At 42.9% G+C, this 19,039-nt stretch overlaps 1 protein-coding gene across 7 annotated transcripts in view; it reads left to right on the forward strand.

Annotated features, from left to right (window-relative positions):
- Positions 1-14,933, forward strand: part of LOC118376713 (membrane-associated phosphatidylinositol transfer protein 2-like) — a 109,667-nt gene extending 94,734 nt beyond the window's left edge. For 5 of the 7 annotated variants that reach the window (XM_052458296.1, XM_052458297.1, XM_052458298.1 and 2 more), the window contains 12 exons: positions 3,300-3,470; positions 5,622-5,756; positions 6,047-6,193; positions 6,336-6,635; positions 7,726-7,874; positions 8,003-8,119; positions 8,581-8,697; positions 8,878-9,026; positions 9,281-9,430; positions 9,637-9,820; positions 10,153-10,281; positions 12,221-14,933. In XM_052458296.1, coding sequence (XP_052314256.1) covers positions 3,300-3,470; positions 5,622-5,756; positions 6,047-6,193; positions 6,336-6,635; positions 7,726-7,874; positions 8,003-8,119; positions 8,581-8,697; positions 8,878-9,026; positions 9,281-9,430; positions 9,637-9,820; positions 10,153-10,281; positions 12,221-12,577 — 2,105 coding nt within the window. In that variant the 3' untranslated portion in view covers positions 12,578-14,933. The remainder of the gene's footprint in view (positions 1-3,299; positions 3,471-5,621; positions 5,757-6,046; positions 6,194-6,335; positions 6,636-7,725; positions 7,875-8,002; positions 8,120-8,580; positions 8,698-8,877; positions 9,027-9,280; positions 9,431-9,636; positions 9,821-10,152; positions 10,282-12,220) is intronic. The other 2 variants (XM_052458300.1, XM_052458301.1) reach the window with 1 other exon arrangement.
- The last annotated feature ends 4,106 nt before the right edge of the window (positions 14,934-19,039 follow it).

Genomic DNA, 19,039 nt, shown 5'->3' on the forward strand with positions numbered 1-19,039 from the left:
TCCCCATCTCTCGCTCTCTTTTTCTCTCAATTCAATTCCATTCAAAGGGCTTTATTGGCATGGGAAACATGTTTACATTGCCAAAGCAAGTGAAGTAGAAAATAAATAAAAGTTAAATAAACAATTAACAGTAAACATTACACTCAAAGGAATATTTCAAATGTCATGTTATGGCTATATACAGTGTTGTAACAATATGCAAATAGTTAAAGTACAAAAGGGAAAATAAAGGGTTGTATTTTTAATGGTGTTTGTTCTTCACTGGTTGCCCATTTTCTTGTGGCAACAGGTCACAAATTGTAATGCTGTGATGGCAAACTGTGGTATTTCACCCAATAGATACGGGAGCTTATCAAAATTAGATTTGTTTTCAAATTCTTTGTGGGTCTGTGTAATCTGAGGGAAATACGTGTCATACATTGGGCAGGAGGTTAGGAAGTGCAGCTCAGTTTCCACCTCATTTTGTGGGCAGTGAGCACATAGCCTGTCTTCTCTTGAGAACCAGATCTGCCCACGGTGGCCTCTCTCAATAGCAATGCTAAGCTCACTGAGTCTGTACATAATCAATGCTTTCCTTAATTTTAGGTCAGTCACAGTGGTCAGGTATTCTGCCACTGTGTACTCTCTGTTTAGGGCCAAGTAGCATTCCAGTTTGCTCTGTTTTTTTGTTCATTCTTTCCAATTATCTTTTTTGTTTTCTCATGATTTGGTTGGGGCTAATTGTGTTGTTGTCCTGGCGCTCTGTTTGTGTTTTTGAACAGAGCCCTATTACCAGCTTGCTTAGGGGACTCTTCTCCAGTTTCATCTCTCTCTATGTGATGGCTTTGTTATGGAAGGTTTGGGAATCATGTCCTTTTAGGTGCTTGTAGAATATAAGACTTTTCTGGATTTTGATAATTAGCCGGTATCGGCCTAATTCTGCTCTGCATGCATTATTTGGTGTTTTTTCCATTTGGTTAATTAATGGTTGATGAGCAGATCCCTGACCTCACAACCATAAAGGGCAATGGGTTCTATAACTGATTCAAGAAGTTGGCATGTCGAATTTGATGTTCCTTTTGATAGCATAGAAGGTCCTTCTTACCTTGTCTTTCAGATCGTTCACAGCTTTGTGGAAATGACCTGTGGCACTAATGTTTAGGTCGATGTGCGTATCGTTTTTTTGTGTGCTCTAGGGCCACGGTGTCTAGATGGAATTTGTATTTGTGGTCCTGGCAACTGGACCTTTTTTGGAACACCATTATTTTTGTCTTACTGAGATTTACTGTCAGGGCCAGGTCAGACAGAATCTGTGCAGAAGATCTAGGTGCTGCTGTAGGGCCTCATTGGTTGGGGACAGAAGCACCAGATCATTAGGAAACAGTAAACATTTGACTTTAGATTGTAGTAGGGGAGGCCTGGTGCTGCAGACTGTTCTAGTGCCCTCACCAATTTGTTTATATATACAGTTGAAGTCGGAAATGTACATACATCTTAGCCAAATATATTTTAACTCAGTTTTTCACAATTCCTGACATTTAATCCAAGTAAAAATTCCCTGTTTTAGGTCAGTTAGGACTTTATTTTAAGAATGTGAACTGTCAAAATAATAGTAGAGAGAATGATTTATTTTATTTTAGCTTTTATTTCTTTCATCACATTCCCAGTGGGTCAGAAGTTTACATACACTCAATTAGTATTTGGTAGCATTGCCTTTTAAACTTGGGTCAAACGTGTCAGGTAGCCTTCCACAAGCTTCCCACAATAAGTTGGGTGAATTTTGGCCCATTCCTCCTGACAGAGCTGGTGTAACTGAGTCAGGTTTGTAGGCCTCCTTGCTCGCACATGCTTTTTCAGTTCTGCCCACAAATTTTCTATGGAATTGAGGTCAGGGCTTTATGATGGCCACACCAATACATTGACTATGTTGTCCTTAAGACATTTTGCCACAACTTTGGAAGTATGCTTGGGGTCATTGTCCATTTGAAAGACCCATTTGCTACCAAGCTTTGACTTCCTGACTGATGTCTTGAGATGTTGCTTCAATATATCCACATAATTTTCCTCCCTCATGATGTCAACTATTTTGTGAAGTGCCTCACAACATGATGCTACCACCCCCGTGCTTCACGGTTAGGATGGTGTTTTTCAGCTTGCAAGCGTCCCCCTTTTTCCTCCAAACATAACGATGGTCATTTTGGCCAAACAGTTCTATTTTTGTTTCATCAGACCAGAGGATATTTCTCCAAAAAGTATGATCTTTGTCCCCATGTGCAGTTGCAAACCGTAGTCTGGCTTTTTTATGGCGGTTTTGGAGCAGTGGCTTCTTCCTTGCTGAGCGGCCTTTCAGGTTATGTTGATATAGGACTCGTTTTACTGTGGATATAGATACTTTTGTACCTGTTTCCTCCAGCATCTTCACAAGGTCCTTTGCTGTTGTTCTGGGATTGATTTGCACTTTTCACACCAAAGTACGTTCATCTCTAGGAGACAGAGCGCATCTCCTTCCTGAGCGCTATGACAGTTGCGTGGTCCCATTGTGTTTATACTTGCGTATTATTGTTTGTACAGATGAACGTGGTACCTTCAGGCATTTGGAAATTGTTCCCAAGGATGAACCAGATTTGTGGAGGTCTACAATTTATTTTGGTTGATTTCTTTTGATTTTCCCATGATGTCAAGCAAAGAGGCACTGAGTTTGAAGGTAGGCCTTGAAATACATCCACAGGTGCACCTCCAACTGACTCAAATTATGTCAATTAGCCTATCAGAAGCTTCTAAATCCATGACATCATTTTCTGGAATTTTACAAGCTGTTTAAAGGCACAGTCAAATTAGTGTATTGTAGTTTTAATGACTCCAACCTAAGTGTATTTAAACTTCCGTCTTCAACTGTATGTTGAAGAGGGTGGGGCTAAAGCTGCATCCCTGTCTCCCCCACGGCCCATGAAAAGAAATATGTGTGTTTTTTGTCAATTTTAACCCCACACTGTATACATTGATTTTATAATGTTGAATGTTTTTCTCCCAACACTGCTTTCCATCAACTTGTATAGCAGACCCTCATGCTCAAATTGAAATCAACAAAGCATGAGAAGAATTTGCCTTTGTTTTGGTTTGTTTGTCAATTAGGGTGTGGAGGGTAAATACGTGGTCTATCGTACGATAATTTGGTTAAAAGCAAATGTGACCTTTGCACAGTACATTGTTTTCACCGATGAAATGTACAAGTCTTCTGTTAATGATAATGCAGAGGATTTTTCCAAGGTTGCTGTTGCTCTTGACACATATCCCATGGTAGTCTCTCTCTCTCCCTCCAGTCTCATCATTGCGTCCGGCCTGTCAGCAGCTATATAACCTGTTTCATCCAGCGGACCCCTCTGCCTCCCGCCTGGAGCCCCTTCTAGAGAAGAGGTTTCACCAGCTGCCCCCCTTCTGTGTCCCCCGATACCAACGCTTCCCTCTGGGGGACGGACACTCTGCTCTGCTGGGTGAGGATAGATACACACACACACACCAGAAGTATGTATTTATGAGAGCAAGCACTCAAATCAATCCCTCCAAAAGCAAGCACTCAATTGTCTGTGTGGTTTGCTTTCCATGTCCATATGCTGTCATGGTAGCGTATCTGTGTGTTATCAGATATAATGTACTTTCCATGTCCATATGCTGCCATGGTAGCGTATCTGTGTGTTATCAGATATAATGTACTTTCCATGTCCATATGCTGCCATGGTAGCGTATCTGTGTGTTATCAGATATAATGTACTTTCCATGTCCATATGCTGTCATGGTAGCGTATCTGTGTGTTATCAGATATAATGTACTTTCCATGTCCATATGCTGTCATGGTAGCGTATCTGTGTGTTATCAGATATAATGTACTTTCCATGTCCATATGCTGCCATGGTAGCGTATCTGTGTGTTATCAGATATAATGTACTTTCCATGTCCATATGCTGCCATGGTAGCGTATCTGTGTGTTATCAGATATAATGTACTTTCCATGTCCATATGCTGCCATGGTAGCGTATCTGTGTGTTATCAGATATAATGTACTTTCCATGTCCATATGCTGCCATGGTAGCGTATCTGTGTGTTATCAGATATAATGTACTTTCCATGTCCATATGCTGCCATGGTAGCGTATCTGTGTGTTATCAGATATAATGTACTTTCCATGTCCATATGCTGCCATGGTAGCGTATCTGTGTGTTATCAGATATAATGTACTTTCCATGTCCATATGCTGTCATGGTAGCGTATCTGTGTGTTATCAGATATAATGTACTTTCCATGTCCATATGCTGCCATGGTAGCGTAACTGTGTGTTATCAGATATCATGTACTTTCCATGTCCATATGCTGCCATGGTAGCGTATCTGTGTGTTATCAGATATCATGTACTTTCCATGTCCATATGCTGCCATGGTAGCGTATCTGTGTGTTATCAGATATAATGTACTTTCCATGTCCATATGCTGTCATGGTAGCGTATCTGTGTGTTATCAGATATAATGTACTTTCCATGTCCATATGCTGCCATGGTAGCGTATCTGTGTGTTATCAGATATAATGTACTTTCCATGTCCATATGCTGCCATGGTAGCGTATCTGTGTGTTATCAGATATAATGTACTTTCCATGTCCATATGCCGTCATGGTAGCGTATCTGTGTGTTATCAGATATAATGTACTTTCCATGTCCATATGCTGCCATGGTAGCGTATCTGTGTGTTATCAGATATAATGTACTTTCCATGTCCATATGCTGCCATGGTAGCGTATCTGTGTGTTATCAGATATAATGTACCTTTCCATGTCCATATGCTGCCATGGTAGCGTATCTGTGTGTTATCAGATATAATGTACTTTCCATGTCCATATGCTGCCATGGTAGCGTATCTGTGTGTTATCAGATATAATGTACTTTCCATGTCCATATGCTGCCATGGTAACGTATCTGTGTGTTATCAGATATAATGTACTTTCCATATCCATATGCTGCCATGGTAGCGTATCTGTGTGTTATCAGATATAATGTACTTTCCATGTCCATATGCTGCCATGGTAGCGTATCTGTGTGTTATCAGATATAATGTACTTTCCATGTCCATATGCTGTCATGGTAGCGTATCTGTGTGTTATCAGATATAATGTACTTTCCATGTCCATATGCTGTCATGGTAGCATATCTGTGTGTTATCAGATATAATGTACTTTCCATGTCCATATGCTGTCATGGTAACGTATCTGTGTGTTATCAGATATAATGTACTGTGCTTTACGTCCGTTCAGTTAGTCTTATTATTATTCGTTTTTAATTTAACCTTTATTTTTCTAGGCAAGTCAGTTAAGAACAAATTCTTATTTTAGAATGATGGCCTACCCCGTCCAAACTCTCCCCTAACCCAGATGATGCTGGGCTAATTGTGCGCCGTCCTATAGGACCCAGCAGTTATTATGCACTGAGCTGGTCTGTAGTCTGTTACATACGTTTATTTCTGCCTCTCTGTCCCACCCACCCCCCCATGTCTCTTCTGCCTCCCCTGTCCCCATATCTCTCCCCTGTGTCTCCCCCTCTCCACATCTCTCTGTCTCCCTCTTGCCCATCTCTCTATCTTCCCCTCCTCATTCCCCAGTGGAGACTATGCAGAGTAACCCCCATCTCCTGTTGGAGTCAGTACCCCTGCGTTGCCAGGAGGGGGGCGTCAGTGAGACCTCCATCCCCGTCCCTGTACGCAGCTGGCCCCAGCAGGCCTCACAGCTCAACGACAGTGTGTACCCTTTCTCTGTCTCTGTCTGTCTGTCTGTCTGTCTGTCCACTGTTGCTCTGTCTGTCTGTCTGTCTGACTGTCTGTGTCTCTCACTCTCTTTGTCTGTAAAATGTAAATGATTGCCTGATCAAAACTCTCTCTCTCTCTCTCCCTCTCTTCCTCTCTCTCTCTCTCTCTCTCTCTCTCTCTCACTCACTCACTCACTCACTCACTCACTCACTCACTCACTCACTCACTCACTCACTCACTCACTCACTCACTTTCTCTCCGGTATCTTCTTCCCTCCATAGCGGACATGTTAGTGGACACCCAGTACCCGTCCTCCCCACTGACTGGACCCCCCCACTCCAGGGGCCCCCGTAGGTCCAGTGAGGCCAGCATCGCTAGCCAGGTGTCAGGCATGGCCGACTCATACACCGCCTCCAACATCGCCAACAGTCAGTATGGACTTTATACTGTTTATACTGTTTATACTGTTAACAGCAGTGTTTGTGGCTCAGAGAGAGATAACATTCGTTCTCTGAAATGTTTCACTTTGTTTATTTCTTCTTTTGTACCGTCTGTTTTGTTGTTCCGTAGCTACTAAATGCTATAGCAGTTCGTCTAAGAAGCTGGGTCTCCTCTCCCAGCTTGCGCTTTCTAAACTCCCCTTGAGGAGCCCCTCTCCACGAGCCAGGAAGAAGATACGACCCTTCCTCACTCTCAGACACACCGACTCAGAGCAGGGTGACGATGATGTCACCTCTGACATCACTTCCTCTGATGTCTCGTCAGACCTGCCCTCTGACTTCACTGATGTCACCTCTGATGTCACCTCTGACATCACCGATACGAACTCTGACCCTCCGTCTCCAGATACGCTGATGGACATAGAGCAAGGTAGTCTGGGTACTGTAGTTTCCCTGGAAGGAGGAAGGTTTGAATCCTGTGTGACCTCCAGGACACTCATCTGTGTGCCCTGTCATTGGTCACCTTCCAGCTACAGTTGAACCATCACACTGTATTAGATGTCCTCTCCCTCCTTTTCTCCTCTACAGCATTTACCCTGTACTGTACTGCAGTGGTTCCCAAACAGGAGTTATGGCAACGTCCTCAATCAAGGACCGGATTAACCCTATCAGTCCCGAGACCCAAAAATAAAAATCGTATTTTTATTTATCTGACTTTCATTGATCTGCATGGCCAGACCTCATATTTATTTTCTTTTCAGGACAAAATTTGACATAAACAGTTGCATTCATGAGTTTTATTGACTAATGTCAATAAAACAAATAAGGTCTGCCAAAGCAAACACCTGATAAAAATGAAATTTATATGGATGCTGTAAGTACAGAATTGGTTTGCTTAGTGGAAAATTAATAACCGACTAGTCAGTGACAACTGTGTGGAGTTTGAGAAAACAACTATATGAGCCTATTACAGCATTATAGGCGTTTTTGTAGAAAGACCCAAGGGATCCACCCTTGTCTCACAAACAATGCTCTAGCTCCGCCCCCGTTAATCACACAGACTAATCCAATGACACAACCTGTAGTCTGTAGCTCAAACACACTATGTGTAAAAGGAATTAGAAGTCCAAATTGTGCCGGCATCACGGTGGGACTCATTGTCTTAAAATGAGGGACCACTGTTTGGAAATCGCTGATATTGTATGTTACCCTGTCCTTCCTCCTTCCTCCAACCAAATCTGTCACTCTACTACAGTTTAATCTGTCCCTGGCCTGAAAGTCTATTCTTCTCCTGTGTGGACCTGTGACTCTCCGTCTGTAATATACAGCCTCTCCCTTGGACTGTACATCTCTGGATGAGCACACTTCCCTCTACTGTGGAACCCCTCTTTGTCTGGAACTATCATTGACCTGAAATATGTCGATCTCTTTTTCTAACACTATCTTCTTTTCTCAACCGTGATTACCTATCGCTTGTTTTACGCCAGGACTGTTTCTTCTCTCTCACTCTCTCTCCCTAGTTGCGTCTCGGTGGTGGGGCAGCAAGCGGATGGACTTTGCCCTGTACTGTCCTGATGCCCTCACAGCCTTCCCCACTGTAGCTCTGCCTCACCTCTTCCATGCTTCATACTGGGAGTCCACTGACGTTGTCTCCTTCCTACTCAGACAGGTACAACTGGTTATGAATGCCCTATGAATGTTTACAGCATAATAAAGGCATTGCCTCCTTTGACCTGTTATAAGGGCTCATGTATTCTATATGAATGCTTATGTAATCATCCCTGTCTGCTTCTCCAGGTGATGAGGCATGAGAACTCTAGTATTCTGGAGCTGGATGGTAAAGAGGTGACCGAGTTCAAGCCTTCTAAACCCAGAGAGAAATGGCTGCGCAAGAGGACACACGTCAAGATCAGGGTGAGCACAGGCCCCTTCCTAACTGTTAACTTGAAATGACACAACGACAAGGTTCCAGTTGAACAAAGTTTACTATACCGTATGAACACCCACAAAGGTAGCCATTACACTCAAGACCAGGTCCATCAACAACTAGACTTCCTGCGCATGCGCACTCTTGACTGAGTGATAGCCCCGTAATAACAGAAATATAGGGATACATAAAACATGAACTTAGCACTAACCACTTTTAGCCATTAGTGATATCTCAAGTTAATGCATTTATCAGGAGTTTACTAGTTTTAGTATCAGTACACCAATGGTAAATGTGTGTGTGTGTGTGTGTGTGTGTGTGTGTGTGTGTGTGTGTGTGTGTGTGTGTGTGTGTGTGTGTGTGTGTGTGTGTGTGTGTGTGTGTGTGTGTGTGTGTGTGTGTGTGTGTGTGTGTGTGTGTGTGTGTGTGTGTGTGTGTGTGTGTGTAGAACGTTACGGCCAACCACCGTGTGAATGATGCTGTGTTCACTGAGGATGGAACACAGCTGGTGATGGGACGCTTCATGTACGGACCTCTGGACATGGTCACTCTCACTGGGGAGAAGGTAAAGCATTGCATCGGGACAAACTTGAGTTCTGCCACTGATTGCAAGACACTGGGATAGAGCCAAACCCTAACTTGAGATACTTCCATGCAACTCAATTTTTGTTTGCATAAATCATTTCTTTCTGTCAATGCCACATATGGGCGTGTAATCCGTAACCTCCTCTTGCTCCTCCTCCAGATTGATATCCACATCATGACCCAGCCCCCCTCAGGAGAGTGGATGTACTTTGACACCGAGCTGACCAATAGCAGCGGACGCATCTCCTATGTCATCCCAGAGAGCAAGAGGCTGGGCATTGGAGTTTATCCTGTCAAACTGGTCGTCAGGTAGGTTACAGGATTCATCTGATTAGCTGATTTTCATGGTGTTTTTGAGTACTAAAACCAGCTTTGAATTAAGTGTATTTGTTACAATTCCTCTTTCCTGCACCTCTCCTCCTCTCTCTCTCTCTCTTGCTCTCCCGTTCCGTTCCCCCCCCCTCTCTCTCTCTCTCTCTCTCTCTCTCTCTTTCTCTCTCTCTCTCTCTCTCTCTCTCTCTCTCTCTCTCTCTCTCTCGCCCCTCCCTTCCTCCCTCTCTTAGGGGTGACCATACATTTGCGGACAGCTACCTGACGGTGTTGCCGCGGGGAACAGAGTTTGTAGTGTTCAGTATTGATGGCTCGTTTGCTGCCAGTGTGTCCATCATGGGAAGTGACCCCAAGGTCAGAGCTGGAGCTGTAGATGTGGTCAGGTACGAACATGATGAGTTTTATTGAGTTTTATTTCATGTGGTTGTAGCTATATGTTCCTGCCCAGGAGTCACACTAGCTAATGTTGACATACAAGTTGTGAATAGTCCCTGGCAATCATCAAATTAATAAATGAATAGACAAGACACCCAACCCTTTGAGCTTCTACTTGTTCACCCACCCATCCTGGTCTCCCTCCCTCCCTCAGACACTGGCAGGACTTGGGCTATCTGATAGTGTATGTGACAGGTCGTCCAGACATGCAGAAGCAGCGTGTGGTGGCCTGGCTGTCTCAACATAACTTCCCTCATGGCATCGTGTCCTTCTGTGACGGCCTGGTCCACGACCCCCTCAGACACAAGGCCAACTTCCTCAAGGCCCTCATCTGTGAGGTACAGTAACGGGGGCAGAGATGAGGGTGTAGGGGTAAGGGGTTAGGGTAACACTGGGTTTGAGGAAGGGTAAGTGGGTTGTTCAGGGTGAGGGAACTAGGCGAGGTAGGTTTCTACTGTCAAAATACAATGTGATAGAAACAACAAAACGATCCCTACTGATGTAGTGTTTCAAACAGTCCATTTCTGTGTGTGTGTGTGTGTGTGTGTGTGTGTGTGTGTGTGTGTGTGTGTGTGTGTGTGTGTGTGTGTGTGTGTGTGTGTGTGTGTGTGTGTGTGTGTGTGTGTGTGTGTGTGTGTGTGTGTGTGTTTGTGTGTGTGTGTGTGTGTAGGCCCATATGAAGATCTTTGCTGCTTACGGCTCTACTAAGGACATTTCAGTGTACTCCTCAATAGGCCTGCCCCCGTCACACATCTACATAGTGGGGCGGCCCACCAAGAAGATGTCCAGCCAGTGTCAGGTACTTAACTAGCTTTTAGAAAATACACTGTCCCCCAAAAATAAGTCATACATTCAAGTGTATAATAGGCAGAATCTACCACACACCCAGAGCTGATTAGTTAAGGTGCTGAATCTACTGCACACCCAGAGCTGATTAGTTAAGGTGCTGAATCTACCGCACACCCAGAGCTGATTAGTTAAGGTGCTGAATCTACCACACACCCAGAGCTGATTAGATAAGGTGCTGAATCTACCACACACCCAGAGCTGATTAGTTAAGGTGCTGAATCTACCACACACCCAGAGCTGATTAGTTAAGGTGCTGAATCTACCGCACACCCAGAGCTGATTAGTTAAGGTGCTGAATCTACCACACACCCAGAGCTGATGAGTTAAGGTGCTGAATCTACCACACACCCAGAGCTGATTAGATAAGGTGCTCAATCTACCACACACCCAGAGCTGATTAGTTAAGGTGCTGAATCTACACACCCAGAGCTGATTAGTTAAGGTGCTGAATCTACCACACACCCAGAGCTGATTAGTTAAGGTGCTGAATCTACCACACACCCAGAGCTGATTAGTTAAGGTGCTGAATCTACCACACACCCAGAGCCGATTAGTTAAGGTGCTGAATCTACCACACACCCAGAGCCGATTAGTTAAGGTGTTGAATCTACCAGACACCCAGAGCCGATTAGTTAAGGTGCTGAATCTACCACACACCCAGAGCCGATTAGTTAAGGTGCTGAATCTACCACACACCCAGAGCCGATTAGTTAAGGTGCTGAATCTACCACACACCCAGAGCTGATTAGTTAAGGTGCTGAATCTACCACACACCCAGAGCTGATTAGTTAAGGTGATGAATCTACCACACACCCAGAGCCGATTAGTTAAGGTGCTGAATCTACCACACACCCAGAGCCGATTAGTTAAGGTGCTGAATCTGCCACACACCCAGAGCCGATTAGTTAAGGTGCTGAATCTACCACACACCCAGAGCTGATTAGTTAAGGTGATGAATCTACCACACACCCAGAGCTGATTAGTTAAGGTGATGAATCTACCACACACCCAGAGCTGATTAGATAAGGTGCTGAATCTACCACACACCCAGAGCTGATTAGTTAAGGTGATGAATCTACCACACACCCAGAGCTGATTAGTTAAGGTGATGAATCTACCACACACCCAGAGCTGATTAGATAAGGTGCTGAATCTACCACACACCCAGAGCTGATTAGTTAAGGTGCTGAATCTACCACACACCCAGAGCTGATTAGTTAAGGTGCTGAATCTACCACACACCCAGAGCTGATTAGTTAAGGTGCTGAATCTACCACACACCCAGAGCTGATTAGTTAAGGTGCTGAATCTACCACACACCCAGAGCTGATTAGTTAAGGTGCTGAATCTACCACACACCCAGAGCTGATTAGTTAAGGTGATGAATCTACCACACACCCAGAGCTGATTAGTTAAGGTGATGAATCTACCACACACCCAGAGCTGATTAGTTAAGGTGCTGAATCTACCACACACCCAGAGCTGATTAGTTAAGGTGATGAATCTACCACACACCCAGAGCTGATTAGTTAAGGTGCTGAATCTACCACACACCCAGAGCTGATTAGTTAAGGTGCTGAATCTACCACACACCCAGAGCTGATTAGTTAAGGTGATGAATCTACCTCACACCCAGAGCCGATTAGTTAAGGTGCTGAATCTACCAGACACCCAGAGCCGATTAGTTAAGGTGCTGGAGGCAAAAGGCAAAACTGGATGAACAGGACATAATAAATGCAAGTGTATAAACGCTCATCTTCCAACTTCCCTTATGAATAAATAGAATGCATAAATGTATCCCTATAGCTGGATAGTTTAGTAGATACATAAGGTGATTGATCTGATCTCTCATCCATTCCTTCCCCTTCTGTCTATCTGATCTCTCTCAGTTCATCCCAGATGGCTATGCGTCTCATCTCTCCCAGCTGGAGTACAGTCAGAGGTCTCGTCCTGCCAAGACCGCCAGTGCCCGTATCGTCCTCCGTAAGGGCAGCTTTGGACTGGGCGCGGCCGGTGGGGACTACCTCCGCAAGCGCAACCACATCCTGCGCTCAATCAACCCAACTGGGGGGGTAGTTTCTAGCTCCTCTGGCCAACCAGGACGTACGGAACGCACGCTGAGCCAATGCGAGGTGGAGAGGGAGAAAGCAGCGGGGACCCAGAGGAGTATGAGTATAGCAGCTGGGTGTTGGGGCCGCACCGGGAGCACCAAGGAGGAGTCAGGAGGGTTACTCAGCCCTAAGTAGGGCTCGCCAGACTGGGCTACAGGGGGAGGGGACCCTGCCTGACGGGACATGAGCACCATCTCTGGACTGGCCCTGAGAGAGAGATGGAGAGAGGAGGAAATATGGTGAGAGAGAGAGATAAAGAAAATTATGGGATGAAAGAGGGGAGGGATAGGGTTAACAGAGGGATGGAAAGAGAGGGAAAAGGGCAGAGAGGGTCTCTGGGAAAATGGATATAAAGCCAGAAAGATGGGTGTTGCTCTAACTTTGATGTACATTTTCTAAAGACGTTTCTACCTTATCATGAGAGTCTCATAGTCAAGACTTTTATATTACCTATCTTGGCCACGAAAAGAACTGTAAGGAAAAACGAAACATTTAAACAAACTATCGTAAGCCTTAATCGTTGCCCCCTTGGGGCCTGGAAGGCCCACCCTGGTCCGAGGAATGGTTGAATTTACTCTCTGCATCTAAAGGACAATGGGAATTCACAACCACCCCAGCTCAGGACAGGCCCAGACAGTGGAGCCATCAAAAGAAGTGTCAATGGTGACCTGGAGGTCAGGGTGGTCAGTTTGTAGCCATGGCAACAAGCCAACAACTTCACTTCTGATTTTATCCCTTTATCTTCGCTGAGATACTGTCAACAAAGAAGCACCATTACCCTAAAGAAAGATTGAGGGAAGAGGAGAAGAAAGAGGGAGAAGGATACATGGAAAGAGGGTAGATACAGAGAGAGATGCAAGGCAAAAGGGAGGGATGAGGTGTAGAATTTCCCTCTAGTCTCTATTTTCCTCTAATGTTTCCAGTGTGGTACTACACAGTGATTTATACTGTCAACGTTGGCTCCACTCCAGTCCTTTTAAGTCAATAACAGAGTAGCTACAGTACCAGTACCATGTATCTCAGTTTGGCCTGTGGGCTGTCCCAGGCCTTAAACACCAACGACATGTTTATGAGTCAGACTCTGAAGGAACCCAGGACTGAGCTTAACAAGGCTTGGCTTTGATATAACAGAAGACATTAGTGACACATTTTCTCAGACAGATAACAGCAACAATCCCTTTACCAGACCATCTGCTTGCAATACCTTTGAGCCACCAGTGGTAGGCACTCTCCCACTCTGTTTTCCATAAGCATGATGCTGTTGGTAGTCATTCAGTCCATCATGCGGCACCCCCTAGCGCTCAACGTTTGTCATTACACACAATTCAGTGACCACTGGACTTCCCTATGATACTCTGAGGAGTCTGAGCTCTTTCATTCTTGAGGGATGGGATGAATGCTATTCATTAGACATTACTACATTTCAGTCTGGATAAAGACATGCTTTGATTACACTTTATTTTACAGTTCCCCTATCCTGTTTTAGTTTACCTGGTAGTAATACCTCATGATAGACGCCTGCTGATACCAAGTTGTTTCCAACTGTGATTAATTATCTGAAGTACCAGAGAATATACAATGTTATTCCTTAGCAAATACCACTGATGCTTTGACTAAATCCATGGCAACCTGTACACAAAATGAAAGATGAACACCTAACAGAGAAGCAGTAGTAGGGTTGCACCCTTTTCTATCATACTGTCCTGTTGTCTGGCGCCTACTGGTTAGATATTGATATGAGAGAGTGTTCCTTTATCCTCCACTTCAAATATATTCCCATTACTAATCACACAAAGCCAACGCAGGGCCAAAACACCAATCTCTCTCTTAACGGCTGCAGTATCTCAACCTGTTCAACCTCGTTGTTCTTAGCACTAGTTTATGGCGGAGAATCTAGTTACCATCTCATGTAGCTGCATATTGTTACCTTTGTAGTGCATGATATAATAACTATTCATTATTGCAGGGTCTGTGTGCTACAGTACTGACACTAGTGTACATTTTTTAAATGTCAGGATTACTTAATAATGTAAGTAAATGTGCCAAGAACAAGACAGTTGTTGGTTTGGTGTGGAAAGATAATGTACCAGGCTGTATCCAACCTTTCCTTTGTGCTGTGTATGGTGAGATGAGTTGGAGCTTGTTGCATTGAGATCATGGCGGTGTAGCTTTAACTAAAAGGCTGTGCTGTTATATACTGTATTTTACAGATGTAAATCTATGAATTTGTAGATATGTTTTAATCCAACATATTGTCCATATCTAAGTAAAGGACATAATTGCTGATATAGGATGTGGTTATGGTTTCACTTATGACTTGAGCGCTTGTAAGCTCAAGCATGTTGCTTTGATTCTAGGGACACTATTGTCAACTACAGTAGGGTGGCAGGTAGCCAAGCTGTTAGAGTATTGGACCAGTAACTAAAAGTTTGCTGGTTTTAATAACCCAGGCTGACAAAGTGAAAAAAATCCCTTATAAAACAACTAATTTGACCATATAGCTTCCGCATTAACCCAACTCCTCTGAATCAGAGAGGTGCGAAAGGCTGCCATAATTGACATCCATGTCTTCAGCACCCGGGGAACAGTGGGTTAACTACCTTGCTCAGGGGCACAAAGACAGATTTTTACCTTGTCCGCTCAGGGATTCAATCCAGCATCCTTTTGTTTACTGGCCCAACACTCTAATCACTAAACTACCAATAAAACACCCTTGTATTGTCAACCTAAATGGAAGGTTTGATTTATTGCTATCTGTTATACAACAGGTGGGTCTAATACTGAATGCTGATTGGCTTAGGTGAGGATTGTTCATGTGATTAAAGCAATAGTTTTTGTCAGACATTGATCAGACCAAAAAAATAATAATCTAGTCTAATGTCAAGTCCATTTGTTGTGTACGGTAGTTCTAGTTACCTAAGGCCACTTTTGAGGTCTTTAAAAAAAAAAACGGTTGGAATTTGGTTCTGCAGTGAACTACGATTTTAACCAAGGATGTAGACTAGAGCTGTAGCTGATTGGCTGGAAGGCACTGTGAGGTTTTAGATACAGCCATACTGTCCCCCTCTGGCCTGTGGGTTGGTGATGATGAGCTAGTGGAATGTCCTCCTGCTACAGAGCTGGAGAGCCCAGACTGTACAGGAGCCATGGATGTCTGTCTGTCAGTGTAGATAAGGTCAAAATGATACTGTATATGTAGGAATATAATGGTTGAGAGGTATTTATATCCATAACTCATGCGGTTACTTAATATGATGGATCTTTCAGGTGAATAGCGTTTTGTTTATGATGATGATCTAGTTGTGAATATGAGGACCAACAGTCAGTGGAAGGTGTTTGTTTTCTTAGCCAGTGCAATATTATTATTGTTCCAGTCGCAGAACCACAAGCAGACACAGACAGTCAGAGACCACAGCAGAGACAATCTATATATTGTATCTAACATGCACGAGCATAGACAACATAGACAACATCTAGTTCTACTGTCCCGCCCCTTCACACTTCTACTGTCCCTTTACAAAGGTTAACTGTTACGATTTTATAGTGCAAAAAAAACTATTTTTCAAACCGGACCATTTTACAAAGTCTTTGACAGAATACTGTATTGCTTCCTATCGTGTGTGAAGGTAGATTTTTTTAGTCAATGAAGAAGTGGTTGAATGTGAACATGTGAACGTGAAACTCCATCCGCTATTTGAATTGTATTAGGTGGTGTTCATCATTCAGACTGGGTTAGCCCTTCAATACTGTATACAGTATGTATATATCAGTTATGTTAACCACTTAACCGTACAGTATGTCTTGAAATAGAAATGTATGTCAGAAAAAAAGGACTGTTTATATTTGAGAATATTACAATTATTGCCACTTTAGTAGCAGTCTTGCATGTACTCCTATTAGAGGTCAGTGTACACCATGTCCAGGACATGTTCTACTGTATGGGGCTGAAATCTTATTAATAAGATGCTTATGTAGCTACCACGTAAATACATAGATTTCTGAATACTTAATATGCTGTAAAGTGGGACCAATATATTTAGCTACAATACAGTACATACATAACATGTATGTCATTTACTCAAGTATTAACAATATAAAATGTACACAAGCTTAACATGATTATATCCATTAACAGATTGGGAATGTTTTGTACAGTATTAGTACAATACACTAATGGCATATACTATCACTCTAAATATATAGATATATAGGGGTAACATATACTGGTTGAGGTGGCAATAATTTAATTATATTTTGATTATATGCAGTTTATTGGACATAAAGGTAGAATAGTAATCATATAATGCATATTTGAATTTGAAGGCATGTACATAAATGAAATAGTGTTCTGTACCTCTTACAATCTCATCCATTTCCCTTTGTAGCAGGTCTGAATTTCAAATGGTTTCAGATAGTTTTTATATTTGACAGTTTATCATGGTTTTCTTTTACAGAAAAACAAAACAAAACATCAGCATTATTAGGCAAGGCCGTAAGAAGTACACGTATGTACTTGAAGTGGCACATATTTGAAACACCTCCAACATCAGATCTGTATGCAGATCCCTCACTGCTCGCTCTCTCTCTCCTCTGGTTCATAGCTCACTTTGAACCTTTGAGGGTGAGAGCTCGCTGTATCATTGTCTCTGTACTGTGGAATAAATACAATTGGAAAACGAGCACTCTCTCCTTGTAGATTTTATGGTTTATGTGGGATCAAATTTTATAGCAAAGTATTATTTGTACATGTAGTGTTTTGTTCAAATCAAATCGAATTTTGTTTGTCACATACACATGGATAGCAGCTGTTAATGCGAGTGTAGCGAAATGCTTGTGCTTCTAGTTCCGACAATGCAGTAATAACCAACAAGTAATCTAACTAACAATTCCAAAACGACTGTCTTATACACAAGTGTAAGGGGATAAAGAATATGTACATAAGGATATATGAATGAGTGATGGTACAGAGCAGCATAGGCAAGATGCAGTAGATGGTATCGAGTACAGTATATACATATGAGATGAGTATGTAAACAAAGTGGCATAGTTAAAGTGGCTAGTGATACATGTATTACATAAAGATGCAGTAGATGATATAGAGTACAGTCTATAAGTATACATATGAGATGGATAATGTAGGGTATGGAAACATTATATTAGGTAGCATTGTTTAAAGTGGCTAGTGATATATTTTACATCATCTCCCATCAATTCCCATTATTAAAGTGGCTGGAGTTGAGTCAGTGTGTTGGCAGCAGCCACTCAATGTTAGTGGTGGCTGTTTAACAGTCTGATGGCCGTGAGATAGAAGCTGTTTTTCAGTCTCTCGGTCCCAGCTTTGATGCACCTGTACTGACCTCGCCTTCTGGATGATAGCGGGTTGAACAGGCAGTGGCTCGGGTGGTTGTTGTACTTGATGATCTTTATGGCCTTCCTGTAACATCGGGTGGTGTAGGTGTCCTGGAGGGCAGGTAGTTTGCCCCCGGTGATGCGTTGTGCAGACCTCACTACCCTCTGGAGAGCCTTACGGTTGTGGGCGGAGCAGTTGCCGTACCAGGCGGTGATACAGCCCGCCAGGATGCTCTCGATACAGCCCGCCAGGTTGCTCTCGATTGTTTATGATGATCATTCTATTGTATTAATTGGAGGACCAACAATAATATTGACATAACAAACAGACACAGCAGAGGCAACAAATCACACCCACACACAGATCCAGATTTAGTTACCATCATTCCAGAGAAAACATGTGAGTACCTATACTCTTATTACAATCTAATTATACAACTACTGTATACTACAAAAACATGTATACATCATGTCACAAAACCTTTATTTTTAAAAATAAAATAGCTACGTTTAAGCTACAAAGCTGTCCTAACTTTGTATAGGCCTACAGAACACCTTTATGAAACAGTCACAACACCTTTATAGTGTTGCAGTATTATTCATAACCATCAAAACACATTTATTCAACATCATTAATAAGCAGTTTTCTAACTAAATACAAGTCTTACATCATTACCCTGGTAGCAGTTTAGGGGTAAAATGTCTTGCTCAAGGCCACAATGGTAGTAGGGGATGGAACCAGCCCTGGGGAGGAAGATGGAGAGAGAGGCTGGTGATGGCAGACAATACAATGCCAATGCTTAGAGTTACACCTAACCAAATATCTACCCCAATCTCTCACATTTTGAATGAGTGCTTGATGTGTGCCCAGAAGTCTGGAAAGAGTCAAAGGTTATTCCACTACCTAAGGATAAAAAAGCTACACTCACTGGTCCTAATAATCATCCTATAAGCCTGCTGACTGTGTTAAGTAAACATTTTTTTTTACAACTATCTGTACGAATCAAGGATTATTTCTCATGTAATGGTCTGATAACGGGTTTCCAGCATCTATACAAAGAAGAGCATTCTACGAGTACGGCCTTAGCACAAATGACAGATGATTGGTTAAAGAGTATGGATGACAGGAAGTAAGATGGTGCAGTGTTGCTAGATTTAAGTGCTGCTTTTGATGTGATTGATCATGAACTGTTACTTGGTAAACTCAAATGTTATGGTTTTAAATCTGCAATTCTATCCTGGATAGAA

This window comes from Oncorhynchus keta, chromosome 12 (assembly GCF_023373465.1).
Source record: "Oncorhynchus keta strain PuntledgeMale-10-30-2019 chromosome 12, Oket_V2, whole genome shotgun sequence".
NCBI classification, from domain to species: Eukaryota; Metazoa; Chordata; class Actinopteri; order Salmoniformes; family Salmonidae; genus Oncorhynchus; species Oncorhynchus keta.